General features: G+C 39.7%; 2 protein-coding genes across 2 annotated transcripts in view; one reads left to right on the forward strand and one right to left on the reverse strand.

Annotated features, from left to right (window-relative positions):
* Positions 1-20092, forward strand: part of PC (pyruvate carboxylase) — a 525492-nt gene that overhangs the window by 439796 nt on the left and 65604 nt on the right. The window lies entirely within an intron of this gene.
* Positions 586-18762, reverse strand: LRFN4 (leucine rich repeat and fibronectin type III domain containing 4). Its single transcript, XM_088442499.1, has 3 exons — positions 17493-18762; positions 7933-9334; positions 586-2368 (listed from the first exon to the last, which is right to left on the reverse strand). Exons 2-3 carry the CDS (start codon positions 9312-9314, stop codon positions 1582-1584), a joined length of 2169 nt encoding a protein of 722 aa, XP_088298625.1. The 5' UTR covers positions 9315-9334; positions 17493-18762; the 3' UTR covers positions 586-1581.

The following is a 20092-nucleotide window of genomic DNA, read 5'->3' on the forward strand; positions in this document are numbered from 1 at the left end:
CAGTCTCCTGACTGATCCGTCGTTGTTGTGTGTACCCAGCATAAGTCTGTTTTATTTTTTTTTAATTATCTGAACTTATCCTGGATAAAGAGAATAGATTGTGGCTTTTAAAACACCTGAATTTCAAAGAAAGCGCTGCTATAAACTGTTATAGGTGTACCATGAGACATGTTTAAGTACATTTTCAGATTCCTCTCTTATAGAGTAAATTCATATTTGCTTACATATGTTTGTTTTCCGTGTGGAACAACAAGCCAAAGTGTCATTTAAAGGGCACTTGGTACTACAAAATTGGGAACAATGAGCATTGCAATCTTGTAGTTTTTAGATTTTCTGTGTGTCCAATGAGTCACAGGAATATTTAATATTTGTTGTAGTATTGCAACTTCTGTAAATGGGCAGCTTTGCACTGCATTTACCATGCTAATTAGCTATGTTATTGGTGTAAGTAGGGACACTTGTCTTCATAAATACAGTAGCTCGCAAAATAACTTTTTTTTTTTTCTACACCACAACCCCTTTTTTTTGTTTTTTCAGTTCAAAACACAACTACTTTATTTTTTCTTTTCTTTTATTGGCAAATGATTAAAAAAAATCCAATGAGTAGAGATATTTATATATTTTTATATTTTTAACTTTAGTGAGAACTTGAACTTTAAAGTGCTGCAGCCATTTTAACTCACTGTGTAACATTTGCATTTATGAAAAGGGTAAATTGCCTGTAAATCAGGAGAAAGCAGAACATTTAATGGCAAAATAATACAAGGTCCCACTTTGGATCCATTACAGTAGGTTATACCAAGCATGGTGTACACAAACTCATATCCATTGCCTGAAGGCTAATTAAAACTGGTTTGGTTCCGTTCTGGTCATTTCTTGAACAACACATAGTCAGTACATAACATAAATCAGTGTTACAGTTTTCATGGTCAAATATTTTTCCATGGCTTGGTGAACCCACCTGACAAGTTTTCAGCAAGTGTTGACATGGTGGTGACACCTCCTGATGTGCCCCTGTATGTCACAAAGTCTGGTTTCTTTTTCAGACCTCACAAGCTTGTTCCCAACATTTTCATATACATTATAACTTCTTCAATTGAGGGTTTGGCTAAATTTCTGGAGGTTTTGTTTTTGTTTGAATATGTTGCATTAACTTCACCACTTTAGGCCTTTGAGAACCTCACTGGTATCTTATTTGGGTTGGATCCATTTTGCCTATGCAATAAGGAACAAACCTCTGAGGTCAGGAAAGGTTGTATACCAAATACATCCAAGGATATAATCACAAGGTGCCACCACATCCACAGAGAATGTTGCAAGCTCCTTCCACACATGAATAAAATATTCCTTTTCAGGACCAGGGAAATTTAGTTTTTTGACTGTGTTGTAAGATTCAGGCAATCTCACAATATACAAATTTGTAATCAGATTGCAAATGTAACACTTTTTGTTAAGAATGAAGAAGTGCTTGCTCATGGCTCATTATTGAAGAATATTTAGCTGTTTTTCAAGAAAATTAATCCTTGCACCACCTCTATGTGGAGGTTACCATAACAGTTCTGAATGTAACATTGGCATCAACTACACTACGCTTTCTTCAAGCTCATCTGAGCCTGTGAATAATACTGGTTTTCCTTTGGGTAGTTCTGTCCCACAGTGTGAAAGCATGCCATGCACAGACTGACTCCTCTTTGTCCATATAACACTCAGTCGCTTGGCATAACTATAACATGTGGTGGTTGCCATTTCCCCCATGTCTACAGAACAGCTACGCTTGGTTTTTGGAACTCCAAAACCAGTGCCATCTTCAGGGCTTGATTCCCAGTGTGGTCCTTCAGTTTCTGAAGCCTTGATGATATTGTCCTCCTCTTTTTCTGACACTTCTCTGTGTCTGGCCTTTCTACGTTGAGGCTTAACTCCATGTACAATCCTTCCTGTATCCTCTTTATAAGTCCCCTGGGAACAACATGCTTTGGCAGACTCATTGTTTAGTCTGCGTTGTAGAAGCATGCCATTGGACATCACTTGGCTTCCATTGGTTTGTGAGTAAACGTTGGTAACCTTTGGAATGTCAGAGCGGGCACTGCTGCACACCTTGTATTTGACCATCATAACCACGGTAAAGACCAACAACGTGACCACAATGACTCCTCCAATGATGATAGTTAATGTGCCCCCCAGAAAATGAGCATGCAGAGAATGGCAGTCTGGGTATGCCTCTCCTGTAGAAAACTGAACACACCCTAAGGACTTGGTAGCAGCCAAAGAGGTTGCAACATCATCAAAAATGGCCAGTATGCAAAGATCATAATCTACTCCTGACACTAGGTGCTTCAAGGCAAAGTGCTTGGTTGTGGAAGGCAGAATCCTGTAGAAAGAGAGAATACTTTAGTACATTTAGCGTACAGTGGAATTAAACCTACCGTACATAATTTTCCAATCTAGTAGAGGACAAATTCTACTACTTTATCTTTGCTGTTAAAATAGGTATTTCTCCTAAAAGTCGGACAAAGCTACTAATGTTCAGGCACTAATAGGTTCTAAATGAAACCTAAAAAAAAAAAATCTGTATTCACTATATATATATATATATATATATATATATATATATATATATATATATATATATATATACATATATACACCAGGTGGGAACCTTCATACAGAATACTACTATCATTTCCACATTTACTAGTGTTTTTTATAAAGGGACCAGTAAACTCAGCCGCTAGAGTAAAATACAAACCGGTCTATATTAGAACTACTAATGTCATTCATTAATAATTATACACAAAAGTGTCAGCAACACCACAGATGTGGTGTTGTCTATTTTCCCATTGGAGGACAATACAACAGTCTTCTCTTGTCTCTTTTTGCAGATGATGTAGCTTCCACTCACACTGCCATTACTGTTTCCGTATATCATACCTATCGCTGAACTTCATTTTTTGTTCATAGAAGACAAAGAGCATTGTAAGCTGAGCTTCCCTTAGAATTCTGTATATGTAGCTCAGTAGATTTAGATTTCTGCAAGTACAATTCTCACAGTAATAAAATGTTTGTATCATCTTAATTATCAGAAAAAGGTGGGTCCCTTATTTAAAACAAATATTGAAATCAGTTAACCTTAGTTTTTCAGTAAAAATGAACGGAACGGTTTTGGCTCTGATCTTCCCGCCATGTTCGGCACAAGGCAAAATGTCATCTTTATTGGACATCTCGGAACAGATGTCTGTGAAAGAAGATGTTTTGCCTTGTTCTGAGATCCAAACTTGGCTGGAAGATCTGAGTCAAAACCAAACCGCTCATCTGTAATTCTCAGAATAGAGCCATTGCCATTATCCTTTTAGTATATGTTACACACACAGTCATAATTGTCAACCTGATGTAAATCAGTATACTGTTACACTTATGTATCCTATTCACAAATAAGAATCCTTGAACTTATAATATGTTGCTTGTTTTTAGCTACCATTACAAATGAATGAAAAAACATTTGCTTCCTGCTAGAACATCACACCCAGTTAGTACTATATATAAAAATCATACTGATAGCACTAGATCATGTTTAATTTGATGAGCATGCCTGCCAAGCATTTGTTGGCACCAAGAACATTAATCATTCTATGAAGCAAACCTTAAGAGATTTCATATCTATTGGGGCCCTATATCTCTGTACAACTGACAGACATTAGTTCACAGCACAGTTGCATAGTATGCACTTTTATTGTCAATCCATACTAGGTGTAATCACAGCATTTCATCTGCATACATACAGAGATCTTTGGGCCTCCATTATTTTGGTCTTTAGGGAACTGACTCCACTGTCCCCTTGGGACTGTTGTACTCAGACTATTCCGCAGACGCACATTGAAATGAATTGCAGTTATTTAGTAATCAGGTTCAGTTGTCTGGAAGTGTGACTGATGCAACATATTCAAACTGGAAGTTAGGACTGCAATAAATTTGACTTTGAAATGTGAAATATGTGTAATTAGAAAGCCTAGTGCACTAAATATATATATATATTTCACCCATCAGCCATAACATTAAAACCAGCTGCCTGAATATTGTGTAGCTCATCCCTGTGCAGCCCTGACCTGACCAAATGTAATAGGGTGAAAGTTTAGCAGTAAACTCTCTCACACTTTTACATTGGTCGAGTTTAAAAAGTGTGAGAGTTTACTGCTAAACTCTTATACTATTATATTTGGCCCATGGACTTCAAAAGGCCTCTGAAGGTGTCCTGTGGTATCTGGCACCAAGGCATTAGCAGCCATCAGGAAATATCATTGAAGGAGTGTACTTAATTTGCAACAATGTCTAGGTACTGGTATGTGTCAAAGTAACATCCACATGAATGGCAGGATCCATGGTTTCCCAGCAGAACACTGCCCAGAACGTCACACTTCCTCTGCCAGCTTGCCTTCTTCCCATAATGCATCATAAATCCATCTCTTTCCCAGGTAAACAATGCATAGGCATTCGGCCATGTTGTAAATGAAAAATCAGAGCAGGCTACCTTCTTCTATTGCTTCATGGTCCAGTTCTGATGCTGAAATACCCATTGTAGGCACTTTTGGCAGTGAATAGGAGTCAGCATGGCCACTCTGACCGGTCTGCGGTAACGCCGCCCCATATGCAGCAGCAAACGGCGATGCACTGTATGTTCTAAACACCTTTTTATTGTAGCCAGCATTAACTTTTTCAGCAATTTGTACTACATTAGCTCTTCTGTGGCATTGGACCAGATTCAGTGGCATCGTAAGGGGGATGCGGGTCGCACCCAGGTGTTACCCGCCGAGGGGTGACACCAAGGTGCAGACTCCCTCCTCTGTGACTCGAGCCTGGTGCTGCACTGTAGAATTACGTGCAGCACTTGGCTCCTGACACAGTGAGGGAGCCAGCACTTCAGACAGGCTGGTGCACGGCGCAGCTCGCACCTCCGGCACCCCTCGTGTGATGACAAACGGGACTCGGACAGCAAGGCCACGCTCCTCCCGTGAGGCCATGCCCCATTCTCCCCAGCACGTGGCTCTGCCCTCACCCATCAATGTTCCCCGCACCAGGTGCCCAATGAGGTAGGGACGCCACTGACTAGATGGCCTAGCCATCACTCCCAATGGGCATCAATGACTGTTGGGCGCCCATGACCCTGTAGCTAGTTCACCAGTTGTCATTTCTTGGACCACTTTTTCAAGGTACTAACCACCGCATACTGGAAACACCACACAAGACCTGCTGTTTTGGAGATACTCCGACCCAGTCGTCTAGCCATCACAATTTGGCCCTTGTCAAAGTTGCTCAGATTTTTACTTTTGACCATTTTTCCTGCTTCCAACACATCAACTGCAAGCACTGACTGTTAACTTGATGCCTTAAATATCCCACCCCTTGCCAAATACCATTGCAATTAGATATTCAAAGTTATTCACTTCATCTGTCAATGGTTTAAATGTTATAGCTTTTTATTTTTTACTTTTCCATTAAACTATTTTTTTCTTTACGTTTTCTAGAAATGATTATACTAGATGGAGAGGCATTTACATTTTGTATCCACATACAGTATTTGCTACTATAAGGATTTGAGGAGGGGGGGGGGGGGTGTTCCCATAGCTGAATACAACTGTACTGTATCCAGCTAGGTATATTTCACTTTGAGTTACTAATCTACAGTTTTTTTTAGCTGAATACGAGCTAAGACCATATTGAAGTTTCCCATTTGGTTTCAGGATCTGAAGTTGAGTGAATTGGACTCATGGATGTATTTATAGAAAATAACTTCTGCTTCCATAAACATCTGAAAAAAATCTGTTGGGAAGAGCTTGTGGTGCAAACTTTTAAATCCACTATATTTTTAGTTTTTCTTTGAACTCCTTTCTTATTTCACATCATCATTCTGAGTCCAAAACTTTAAAAATCACAATGCCCGGCCCCAGAATTCTATATTTGATTTAACCCAAATTATTAAAAAAAGCATTTTTTTCCTACATCGCAGGGCCTGTAGCATACATCTGACCATAATTTCCAATATACTGTAATATTATTAGCATGTAGTAAACCACGTCAAAAAAATTATTTGTGCCATACGGTAAAAATATTATGGCAAAAACAAACCTAATGTTTCACCGCAACATTGTTTTAAGTCTGGGTAGGGTTATGCATATTATCCTCTACACACCTCTTTCCTATATATTATATTATTTCATTGTTTGATACATTGTAAAATGTCATTATTGTGTTGGTAAAATATTGGCTTTCTGTAAATTTATATAAATATTTTCAATGTTTTCAAGGGTTTATCTTCAGAACATTTAATGAAGCTCAAAGGTCTTTTATTAATATGTATGATATTTTGTAAAATAGATATTTGTTATATACTATTGTATTGCAAGGTAAGCCTGAGTAACTGAATAAAAATACAGAACTGGAAAATTACAGAGCAGAGCCGCATCTCCCTAATACACCGATCCATTGCAACGGATGAATGAGGATATTGTAGATAAAGCAGCTTGTAAATAACAAAGGCATTGTTAGGCAGCTTGTTCTGTAGGCAGTGTCCTAGTTATAATAAGCAGAGAGTTATAATACGATCTGGGAATTTGTGGCAGAAGCAGCGTTTCTAGTTACAGGCCTGTTTGAGTGCATCACCAATCACAACATTTTTCTATCCAAGTGTCTTCTTTCACCTTATAAGCATTATTTTACCTACCATGGAATGTATAGCCTTAACCATTAAACACTTCTCTTCCATTTGGCTTCCTTTCCTTTTACATTGGGTTTAATGTTTAACCTACTAAATATACACGTCAATATTTCAGATTCGTCTTCAACCTTTATTGTAAGATCTAAAGGTCATACTTTGAACCAAATGTTAACAGTTATACACTGATGAATTTGTTAAAATTGTGCCTATTGCATGCAGTAACATTGCAATAAGGCTGCTCCACTATCTCTTTTATAGTAATGTTTTGTGGTTATTTGTGGCCATGTGTCAGAAGACTTCAAAATATGTGGCTTAAAAATAAGCTCTAAATGATCTTATTTTACTGTCCCATGATCAAAATTAATTTAGTGTATGAGTGTTAATACATCTGAAAGTTGCTTAATATGTTATTATTCTGAAAACTAAAGTTTGGCTTCACTAAAATTAGATTATAAAATATTTGACTTGTAAGCATGCCCACACACAGGGTGCCTATAAAAATAAGCACAGTATACTGTAAGTAGTGTATAAAAAGTCATGAGGTTCTTCCAGTGAATAATATACAGATGTGTCCTCGCACATCTTGGCTGCAGTCTCGCCAAACAGTCCCTCTCGGTGTGCCTGGTCCCGTGAGACTCTGCTAGTGTTGGTCGGCTTTCATGGTGGTTTTTTTACGAAATGCGTCTAAGTGGCAATGTGATGTGACTATGATGCCCTAGGACAGTGTTGGCTAACCTTGACACTCCAGCTGTTGTGGAACTATATATCACAGCATGCCCTGCCACAGTTTTAGCATGCCCTAATAGCAAAACTGTAGCAGTGCATGCTGGGTTATGTAGTTCCATAACAGCTGGAGTGTCAAGGTTAGCCAACACTGCCCTAGGAGACTGTGCCGATTCATTTGCTGTGTGTGATTGGGTTTCTCAATCATCATGCAGAGTGTTACAATGCAGCGGCCACAGCTTTTTTTCAACACCAAGTCCAGTTTACATCAGTCGCAGACATATATACAAGTGTCACATATCAAATTAGCTGCACAGTCTCCTGGTTCGTCCTAGTAGCATACTGGCGACTTAGATGCACTTTCTGCAAAGTGAGCCACCTGGCTGCTCACTCATGCATGTGGCGCTGCGTGGCATATTGAGGATAGATGTAGTAGGACACATCTGTACTTTGAGTAATACTGAATTATTTATACTAATACATTTATCATCGGTTTATCTTACCTGTACACCAATGTCTCATCCACTGTGCAATTGTACTGGATCTGGTACATCCACACAACATAAGCCGATCTATTCATGTGCCACCGTATCAGTGCAGAAGATGAAGTGACATCAGAGACTACAACAGCAGATTCTGGTTTCTTTCTTTCTTCTGTCACATTGGTAGATGTCTTGGATGAAGTGGTAATGTCAGAAGACCCAGGATCCTGCCTCAGTACGCTAACTGTCCCATTGTTGCGATGGGGCAAAGGGATCATTTTTAGGTCTACTTGTGCTGTTGATTCCCCGGCAGCATTGATCGCTATACAAGTATATGCTCCATCATCCCTGATTGTTGTAACCAATATATCCAAGGTTCCATTTCGGTAGGAAGCAGTCCTGGATGAGTTCGGCATTATTTTATCATCTGGTGACACCCAATGAATAACAGGTTCTGGGTCCCCAATTGCCCGGCACTTTAAAGTTGCTCGCTGCCCTTCTAGCACCCAAAGCTGATGTGTATGACGAGTGATTAGTGGAGGCTCACAGGTGAACTCCTCTTCCGGTATAGACCAGAAATAACGCCTAGCTAGCTGTGGAGGAGAAGCACATGTTTCCATGTCATCCTCTCTCACTAGTCGACGTAACCATAAAAGCTCACAGTTGCAGTGAAATGGATTCCCTCCAAAATTGAGCACGATTGTGGATGTATAAGGGGTAGGGCTAACTACTCCAGTCTGGGAACGGACAAAAAGGGGATCTGGAGGTAGTGTATGCAACCTGTTAGATGTCATGTCCAGCCTGGAGAGTTTGTATAGTTCAGAGAATGTTCCTTCCATTACATAGTCTATGAGATTATGATCAAGATTGAGAGTATGTAGACTAACCATGTTCTGAATAGCTTCCCATGGAACACCAATTAAATTGTTATATGACAAATCCAGATCCTCTAAAGTAAGAAGGAAATCATCAAAAGTGGCTACTGGAATTGTCACAAGCTGGTTAGTATTGATGATAAGATGCTGAAGGTTTAGCATTCCTCTCAAAGATTCCTCATGAATGGCAGTTAGGCGGTTGCCATCCAAATGTAATGACCTCAGGCTCTCCAGGTCACCAAAAGCAAAAGGTTGAATGTTATCAATAGTGTTTCTTGACAATGTGAGGTCCACCAACCCTGTCATGTTGAGGAAATCTTCTTCTTCCACCACTCGGATAAAGTTGTCGGCCAGTCGTAGCTCTACAGTCCTGCGGTCTATGTTAGGTGGCACATAAAGGAGCCCCTTGTTGGCACAGAGTGTGCTGAGTGACTCTGAAAGGTTTTGGCAGGTACAATGGAAAGGGCAAGAATGGACCATGGTCACAAGGCTTCCTACCAGCAGAACACCCCTGACCAAGCTTTCCATGGTAGACAAAGTGTTTACCTCTGCAAAAAGAATTGGTATAAATTATTAATAATGTTGGTTGCATTCATTAGTAGTACTTTAGAACATTAATTCCAATTCATACAAGGCTTGGTTTCTTAACTAATGGTTTGTATTATTTACATACGTGCATGAAATTATTTGTGCTGTACACAGCTAAGTTATGTTTTCTTTGTTGGACTTTCTTTGTGAGCTGACTTAATAGAGGAATTTACACAGAACTTGTTTTAACTTTTCAGGAATAATAGTATGCACTTTAATGTATGAGATGATTACAAATACTGTATACTCTTAGTGCATTCTAGGAATGTCATTTTGGAGGCTTGTAACATCACTTAACTAAATAGTACTAATTTCCATCAGCATTAGTTAGAAAGTTACTTGCAGATTGTAATTGTAATGCTGTAGAGAGCACCTGTAGCTATGCTTTTATTTTTGGATATAATTCTATATCAGTAGTACGTTTATTAAAGTAAAAACAAATCTATATAAATGTTGACCATTTTAGTAAATTCCTAAAATATACTATTTATTTTCTACTCCCTCTGTTATGTTATACAGAATTCCTTTCACTACACTAATGTGGTATTACAGTATGTGAGCTTGATGGATCCACTTCAATGTAGGAGCATTTGTACATTCTTGATCATTTCCCTGTTAGATGCTAAATGTGCTGTTACCCTTAAATACTGTTTTATTTAACATGTCGTTCTTCAATTATATACATTATGTATGAAGTTTTTATTAGGAGAATACAGCACTTCAAAAGGAAGCCACCATTTGAAAAATAAATACGTCTTCTCTGCTGGTGTCAGGCATTTTATCATAGTTCAATAGAGGCCTGCACTAACATGTCACTTTTAAAGCTTTGTTCCAATAAACAGTAAAGCGTCACAATGTAATAAAAGGGACACCAGCTTCCAGCTGTAATGGCACACCTTTGCTGTTACTGCGATACTGAGCTGGCAAATCTTGTTTTTGTCTTGTTTATTGTATATCTTTAGCTGTACTGTAGCCATAAACCAGGGTGCAGCTACAGTCTATAGTAAGCACAGGGACCCTGTTAATGGTTTAACATTATACAGCTTATATAATGTTTTTCTATATAGTAAATTAAATATATAATTAAAGATAATAGTCATTACCTCAGATTATTTTGCTTTCCATCATAAAACTGTTTTGTTTTTCATAACATACCCACTGGCGAGTGCCATTAAAGCCAATCTCAATACATTCCATTATATTGGAGTATTGATGTCTCTTATATTGCTCACACCACACACATTGCATGAGAATAGATTATAAATGTTTCATCGCCCGCTCTGCTGTTCCTGTGACTGCTAGCATCAGAATATGCTGGAATAATGGTACTCCTCTGCTTGAGCCCTCTTAGATTGTATTGAATTTCCATCCTGCATCTTTCTATTGCAAGATCAATTTTCACACAGCTCCTTTATTTCACTCCCTCATCAAGCAGTTTTCTACTGTTAGACGGTACCCTACAGGCATGCACTTGTTTGGTTAAGAGTGTGGTAAGAGTAGCTTTGCCTTCACCTTGATTGTAAAATAGTTCTGTCAACTAGCACATTAACCCCCCTTCCCAGCCCCCGTGTAAATCATTGTTTTATTTCTTCATTGTCAAATACAAAACTTTTTAACTTTAATTACAGTTAATCATGTTTTTGTTTTTTATTTATTGTAGGCCTCTAAAACTGTACTACTAAACATTTAAGGGGACCGATTTATTACCCAATAATTTCACCAAATTACTGTTTCTGGTCGCCACATACGGACGTGTACTTATACATCTTTGCTGCAGTCGCACCAAAAAAACCCTCTCTGTGCACCAGGCCCCACAAGTCTCTGCTACCGCCGGGCATCTTTTTTACATATTTTTTGATGAGATGTGACTAGGATTCACCAGGAGACTGTGCTGATTAATTTGATATGCGACACTTGTATATATGTCTGCGACTGATGTAAACTGGACTTGGTGTGTGTCTGGTCTCTGGCTTTTTTCATTCCAAGCTCTGTTGTGGTTCATATACAGACTCAATTGCACAGAGATATACGTGTTGCATATACAATTAATCGGCACAGTCTGCTGGTGTGCATGCTAGTCGCCTCGCATTGCAACTTAGATACATTTATGGCAAAAAAAGACGCCTAGCAGTTGTAGAGTCTCGCAGGACCCGAAAGCTCACTCACGCCAGGCAAGTCACTCTGCGTGGCGTACTGAGGCTAGATGTATGAGGACACATCTGTATCACCGCAATAAGAACTTATTTTGTGCACAATTTATCAAGGATCTCTTGTTGGGTCAGTGGCTCTAATAAGAGCCAGTCCCCACGAAGAGTACAGTATAAAGTAAAATGATAGCTTACTTTTTACTATACTGTCAGGTTTGGACCCAGCGTGCCTACTGTGCATGCCTGGCCAAGTGTAAGTATAGGCTGGTGGAGGGGAGAAATGTAGCCTAATGATGGTGTTGACTATAGGGACCAAGCTCCAAAAAGTTAAGCTACAGATGTGTCCATATATATCTATCCTCCATGTGCTACAAGTCACGCTACACAACGCCGGAGCTCTGTGTGACTTAGTAGCACTGAGCGTGTTTTTGTGTGACTTTTTACCTTCAAATGTCTTATTCGCACAGTGATGTGAATAGGTAGCACAAGCAGCTTCTGCTGATTAAAATGGTATGCAGCATGCCTATGTTCTCTGTGCATCTGTGGGTGCATCTGCATGCGAAACACTACGTTACAGTGTTACAGCCACTGACATTGTAACATAGCATTTTGCATTCAAATACCCCAGCAGTTGCTCACAGAACATAGGCATGCTGCATATGATTTTAATCAGCAGAAGCTCCTTGTGCTAATTATTCGCATCACTGTGCGAATAATACGCATTTGAAGGTAAAAAGACGCTCTGCTCTCCTGAGTCACGCCACGTGCAAGGAGCCTAGATGTATGAGGACACATCTGTATTCATAGCTTGGCAAATTTGGCATTTTCACAGTCCCCATATAAAGCTATGGGAACTGCTTTTGTGATCTGGTATCTGCTGCGTTATCTTCATACTTAAATAATGCAAAAATCCTCTAAAAATAGTGATTTTTGAGTATAAAATGGCTTTGTTAAATGGATCCCTTAATATTGCTCCAGCTTTTGAAGCCACTGACTGATATTGTGCACTCTGTATAGAAGTTATTTAAAATTCTTCATAAAATTTACCAAATATTGTAACAGTGTAGGTAAGATGTAGTACATGCAGCAACAATTGCAACATTTCAGGTGATTTGTTTAGTCATAGTGCCCGATTTTTGTCAAAAGCAACAAGCAACTAACTACATTTATATTACTCATCGTTAATTATGTCAGTGGCATGAGTGAATGGGAGCAGGCAGGAAATTAGTTCATATTTAAACAAAGAAATGTATACATTTTACTTATATATTATGAGTGTAGTTGGACCAGGTCCTACAGCCCTGTAAATGGTTTAGTAGTCTAAAGCTGGCCACACACATAGCTATATTTTACCCGATCTGGCCGATTCCAACACATTGGAATGACAGATCATGTAAAATATGGCCAAATCCTGAGTAAATCGTGAGTCCCCACTCACGATCACGATGCGATGCGCGTCCCTGCTGGTTACATATCGCATCGTCAGATCTGCCGTGCAGTAGGCCAGATCTGACAATCTGGGACCCGATGCACTGTGAAAGTCTGGATGCAGGAGAGATCGTATGAAGATTTAACACCAACTCGTGTGCAGAGCTGCCAGGGAGCGTTTCAAGGGAAATCGTACACATCAGCTGATCGTGTGCAGATCGCTATGTGTGTGGGCACCATAATAATGTACAAGTTACAGTAAAGAACTGTGAGGTTCTAGATCATTCAGATTATACGGATAAACGTTTTCCACACCCTTATGATGAAAGAAAAAATAAAATGTGCCCCCTTTTGAGCATTTGCACCTGCAAGCTATATTTTTTCCCAAGTATACTCCACTTGCTGTGTGTGTGCTGTTTTTCCATCTTTTGATTCACTTTTCAATATTCTTACTTCTCCTGTCCACTTCTACTTTTTGTTTTATTTTGTTTCCCTATTCTGCTTTATGTTCTCAACTATTTGTGTTTCCAATTGACAGCTGCTCACCCCTTTATCTCATTATTTGTACAAACTTGCAGGCGGTAGTGAGATCTTTACTGGGAGCTTAGTGTCGGGGTTAATATCAATCTGTGCCTGGATCTGTCTCTAACCTTCAACATCTCATGTCCGTGCAGCACAAATACACCCCTGGCTATGGCTACCCTGCCGCTGAATACATGCAGCATAGGTGTATTCCTCCCCAATCAATATGGACAGGCTGTATATATTGATTTATTAACATTTTGGGGATATTATGTAATGTGGGTCACTGTTTTTGAAATGTGTCCTCATATGTCTTTACATAACCTTATTGATGAGTTTATGTTGTGTTCTTGAAATATATATCTTTGGAATAATTAAATTGCACTTTGTGTAGCAGAGTCACATCGTTGTGTTCATGCAAACCTTTTATTTTTATTTTTTTTCTGCTTAGGTAAAGTGTGCAAGTTGTTGGTGTATCTTAGCACACTATAGTAGTACACCTATGTGTTTGGTTATGTGTGTTTAAGCTTCATGTCTCTTTATGTAAATATACCATGCAGAAAGTCATAGGGTAACCATTCTTCTAAGCACTTCATTTTCTAAATCTCCCAACAAGGTACAGCAAAGCTACACTTATTTCAGCCAATTGGGTTGGGACATTTCTCCCGTTCACTTCTGCCTTGTTGAGTGCAGCATTCAAAAGGTGAATTTGGGAGCTTGGGAATGGCCAAGCGCTTTGCAAATTTTGACAGTCCCCCATCGCATATGATGACCATACCCCCTTCTTGTGCATGTGCTCTTTTGTCCCACATTACCTAAATAAAACATGTGATATCCATGACTATAATATACTATACAAATGAAAGGATAATTCCCCCAAAATTAGTAGAGTTTGTGAAACTACACACAAATCCCAGTACTGTGTTGTGGCAATCCACTCAATCTAGCAGTCCCCTAGCATCTGTTGTAGTAATGGGAGCCAATCCTCGCTTCTAGTCCTACCAGCAGGCTGCAGTTCATGGACAGCGATAAAAAGCTGCCCAGCAGGAGTGAAAAGTTTCCCAAGACCATGGCATACTTTCAGGAGACTAACTTTATTTGTTTTAGATTTATTTATTTTTATTTTTTTGGGGGGGGGGGTCATTTCTCATTGAGATCTTGATTCAGAGTTGAACGCAAAGTGTCCATATGTTTGCCAATAAATGTGGATCTCCGCCTGTATTCAGTTGGCCACATCTAAGAGGCTACACCACCCCTATACATAATGAAAGTATCAGTTTGCATTTGCACCAGTCCTATTTTTGGTTCAAAATTTTTTTCCTGAAATCAGGATCTCTTCGTTCCCCCACCTCTGAATGCCCCGCAATTACGCTTATACGCCGACAGCACACTTTTCCTATGGCACACACCCAGTTATACACATTTACACATGAGGTGTGGCTCAGTTGGGTGCGACTCTGATTAGCCAAGAGATTGGCAGAAATGCGTATGTTCACAACAGACATACATGGAGATGTAGCTCGGTTGCGTGCGACACTGAATAGTGTGGATATTCCAAGAATGCTGTTGTACACATCGGGTGTATTCATGGTATGAGAAAATGTACTATATGCGGCCTCTTTGCATGAGACTCTGAATCAGGCCCTAATGCTGGCCATACACTAGTACGACCAGCATAAGATGCGATTCAGCATACGTTTCCCCTTGAACTCCCTGGCAGTAACGGCCGCACGATTTGGTGCTTTTTTCACACACGAACATACGATCTGACGTACGATCACTCACCCCTATATGACTGCCCGTGATACGATCGATCGTGTGCCTCCCCAAAAACATATGATCATAATAGATTTCAATGACGCCGCTCGGACAGTCGGACGCACGATGCATCGCATGCATCTGATCGTATTCCTACCTAAATACTACACGATTTTCACACAGTTCATCGTACGACGTGTCTAAAATCTTGTAATCGGCCTGAAATCGGTCTAGTGTATGGCCAGCATTAGTGTAGAAATCCAGAACCTCAAACTGCATTGTGGTCCCTGTTTTTACATTTGAATACAATCTTTGCTCAGACTACAGAGAGACACATCATTCTATAGTATATCACTCTCCTATTGCTTCCTCCTTCATACCTGCATACCTTGTTGCTTAGCAAATGGTTGCTAAGCATCTTTCCTGAAGGTAGGATTATGCTGTGCATGTTAGGGTTAAGCTGGACACCAGTCAGGGGAGTTACTAGAACAATGCCCTGCAGATGTTCCACGCTTTAGGAATTGTGTAGTCACATTATATTGTAAATTATTTTGGCACTGAAAGGGTCTAATTGTAGTGGTTCCTATTATGTTGCATTGTCTACATGAAGGCTTTAAATGACACTGTATAGGCCTCAGACAGATAGGGTCACATATATTTTTAAGTCTCTGATGTAAAAGGGCTGCACCAATCTGATGAGGATAGTATAGCATATATCTGCAGACCGTGACTGACTGAGTGAGATATGATATACTTTTCAGTGTTGCAGTATTGATTTGATTAAGAAATATTCAATTATATGTCTCAGCGCTCCCTTCATCCCATGCGGTTTCAAATTTCCCTACATGTTATGTTTCAGTGCAGCACCTCCTACCGATAATGTGCAGTAGAGCTCGGTGCTTTCTACATAGATGACTTGGGTCTCAGAAATAAAAGCTATCCTTTAAATCTTACTGTGCCCATATAAAATGGGAGACCTTAGAAATCAATGCACTTAGAAAAAAGAAAAAAAAAATCACATTTGATTCATATTGCAATCTTTTTTTGTTCTAATCCTTATCCTATAATCCTGCGTAACTCAGCAGCAAATGCAAAACACATATATATTCTAATATAAAACCTGCGTTAAATTTAATGGGGAGTCTGAATTATTTCTGGTGTTTTTGACAAGTTGCCATGAGTTTATAGTTATCGGTGTGCGTATATATAATTTATTGCATTTCCCAGCATGATGCGGACTGCCTCATTGTGCAGATTGTTTCAATGTCACTGGCACATACCCCAGAGAGCAGTTGTTGTTTTTGCTTTTTCTTTGTTTTTGCTTTTTGATGTAATGGCTGCAGACTTAGCACAGGAAGTGTTACAGCGGGTACTGGTGTTAACTAGCTACTATTCTCCCACATCTCTTCCTATTTTCTCCCTACAGCTGTAAGTGTCTGTCCCTTAAGTGAAAGATATGTGCATCTGACACAGCACATGATACACTGTATATTGTCAAAAAAAGGGATATCTCACAGGCAGCTAAATCAATATACTTAACTATACTTTTGAAATGTTATGGCTTATTTGGGCCTACACATCTTTTCTTTTACCAAGTCTATTTGTCTTTCAAGGTCTGTCTACGTTCTCAACAACATTTCTGTATACCTGTGTACAACCCATGCAGCATATTATCTCTGTCCTCTAGGTGTTTCTACAGCCATGTATGGATCCCCCAACAATCCCCCCACCCCCCTTCCCCCTCCACGCACACACACCCTTCCCACCCTCTTCCTCTTTATTCCTTACAATGTGTCTCCTTTACAAAGTTCAGCATAAACCCCCTTTTCGCCCTATGTCCATCACCAGCATCAGTTTGGCACTGTAGGCACCTGCCGGCCAGATTCTAATCTTCATCTATCCGTATAGAATTAGCCAGGTCACTAACTTGTGTTGCTAAAACCAGCACTATGCACACACACACAGTCCATCTTTTTAAAATCTATTTTTAAACATTTCTGCTGGTTATTTTCATTAATGACATACAACATTATATCCTTCTCAATAATCAAATACTGATCGTTCACAGATAAATATGTAGCAAAGTTGCTGGCTGTATCTGAGAAGAAAACATAACAATATTGTCTTTACAGTTGTTGGTTTAAATAGAATTGGGCTACTCTGTGTTTGCAGAAAGAACATAGACTGGATGTTCATTACTATAAAAATGCCACAATTTCCCTGTATTAATGGTACTCTTATGGCTAATCCTTTCCATTAATACCTGTGCTTTCCTCACTGGTCTCCCTCCGTTGTGACAGCTCTACTGCCCCTCTCGCCTTGTGTACTTTTAATCTGGGTCGAGCAGGGCATTTCCAGGGGCAGATAAGTCAAGTTGAAGGATTTTATGGAGACTTTTCGTCCCTGTTACCCTCCTGTTTTCTTCACTGCAGTCCCCTCTCTCTGTGTCCCTCTGACAGATCCCACAGGAGAGATTGGACCTTGTGTGCAGGACCAATCCTTTCGCACAGCCCCATTATGCCCCAAACAGTTTGGGCCCTGATGTCACCCCAGACATAAGCCCTCAGAAGATCCACAAAGATAGTCGTCTTGTAGAGGCATCAATGTTTTCCCAATGTCTCCTCTTCTCTTTTTCACAGATCTATTAACCCATCGGGGAAAGAGTCTGAATCCTTTCTTGTTTTTAGCTTTCCTTCCCGTGATGTATAATGTGCTTTCCCCATGTAGGAGGAGGTATTTATGGTCAATGAGTCAGAAGGATGCATTAGCAGGCAGCAAATGTCACGAAAGTGGTCCCAGTATCGTCTTATTTCTCCCCATCTAAAGCCAGCCAAAAATCTGCATCACATATGGTTTAGGGGTCCTGGAATTAGTAAGCGGAAGAAAAAGAAAGGTCAACTCATTTCATCACCTCAAGGAAATGACACACGAAGGGTTAAATTCCCAACATAAGTCATGGGACGCTGTCATTCTATCAGGTACATAAGGTATATGATTTATTAGGACTTATTTTCTGATTGTTTCCAAAGGCTGTAGGCACGATGCGCATGAGACAAATCCTAGAAGGCAGAAATCCCAAATCAAACTCCACAGACATGATTTGGTGCAGCTCTTACATGGGTACAATCCAAACCTGAAAGTGAGAGATATGAAAGGTCGAGACATAGGCAGATTGAGAGAGAGAGACGTCTAAGGAATGGAACACCTTCGTGTTGGACCCATTTTTTTTCCTTGTAGGTTTTAGGGTTTACCACATTTTATAGACTCCCCATGTCGTTAAAAAAATAAATAAAAGCATGTTATTGAAGAAGCACGATGAGAAGATTAGAGGTCTTTTTCTTCAGCCAAGCTATGAAAAGCTGTCTCATCTCCACTCTCTGGGTTTACCCAAATTTTCTTCTGTCTCATTCCACTGCTCCAGTGGGTGGCCTCTTTCACCCCTTCCAACCCAGGTGAGAGCAGAGACAATGCAGAGTGGATGTAAAATAGAGGAACAGAGATGTGAGAGGGGAACTGTAACAGCGAACAGCCTGGAGAGGTGGAGGGCAGAGTGAGGAAGGGAGGAGAGAATTAGAAGGAGGAGGGGAAAGAAAGTAGCTTTTATTCCAGCCGCACTGCTGTGCCTGCACAGCATTTCAAGCTGTGATTTCTTCTTAACCCTTTCAGAGGAATTCAGATGCTTTATTACATGACAACAAGCCTTTTATTTTCACATTCATTGTATTATCTCCATGCAATGTGTAGTTGTTTGTTCTCCTTTACACATTATGGAAAGATTAGGTTGAATAATGTTCATCGACCAAGAAGTAATCTGGAAAGTGTATGTGTAGAATTGTTAATCCTGGTTAGTAGACCATTTATCTAATAATATACATGTTTCTAGTAACATGCAATGACGCTATACGGGTCTATTTATAAAATTGTGAAAAAACCTTTCGATCAAGGGGTTAACACTGGCTATAGAACTGCTATTGTCGGAGGTAACCTCCACCTGCGATAGCCTTCCCACACAAAGCATACTGGATCATGTAAAACATGGATCACAGCGTAACAAGTACTGCCACAGTCCTTGTTCTGTTATCACTTCTTTAAGGTGGCTTTAAACAAAAAATTCACTAAAGCACTGCTTTCACTTGTAAATGGCATTAAAATATTTAACAACAATTCTGTTTAAGTGGATTAGTGGACATTGGGCTTCAGTTCCCCTGATCTGGCTAGCCGGTCACTTATGCACGCACATCCCCTGAGATTGGCCCAGCGAAGCTGTAAACTAAGCTTTAACGCTCTAAGCCCATACTGGTTAACTGCATTGGTGAGACTTTAATGGTAAATTTGATTTCCCATCTCTGCGATAATTGGTCTTTTTAAAAAAATGATTATCGCTGTATATTGACAAATAGGCCCAACAGAGCAAAATGTATTCTACATCTACCGCCACCAGCTACCAGAAGCAGCCTGATTAGAACCCACCTCGCGATGGTCTGAGTAAGCCCCTCACCCGTTTTGGTTACAAAGCATATATATATAATCATTTTGAAGACTTCTGCATGCCAAGTAAGAATCTAAAAGGCTGTATACCTACTACAGTGGATGTTGTACTGGTGTTGACACAGGATATCATTACAAATATACATAAATACCTACCTATCATTCTGGGGCAATATGGTACGCATTTATTTATTATAGAGTGTGCCAAAACATGTTCATTATACTGCACTATAAGGCGCTTGTTCTCACCTTCTTTTTCATAAATTCTTGGGATCCTGCAACAACGGTCCAATTGGAGAACATTGAGCTGCCACCAAGTTTTTGGGATTATGGTGGAACAGACTGACTAAGAGACTTTGTATGTACAGAAATCCA

The sequence above is a fragment of the Taudactylus pleione genome, unplaced genomic scaffold (assembly GCF_031769625.1).
Source record: "Taudactylus pleione unplaced genomic scaffold, aTauple2 ptg000313l, whole genome shotgun sequence".
Taxonomy (NCBI): domain Eukaryota; kingdom Metazoa; phylum Chordata; class Amphibia; order Anura; family Myobatrachidae; genus Taudactylus; species Taudactylus pleione.

Coding starts and splice junctions, on each gene's coding strand:
- LRFN4 (XM_088442499.1), bottom strand. CDS start 9,314: ATGGAAAGCTTGGTCAGGGGTGTTCTGCTGGTAGGAAGCCTTGTGACC. Junction 2,369..7,932: donor GATGAGACATTGGTGTACAG/GTAAGATAAACC, acceptor CTCTTTCTACAG/GATTCTGCCTTCCACAACCA.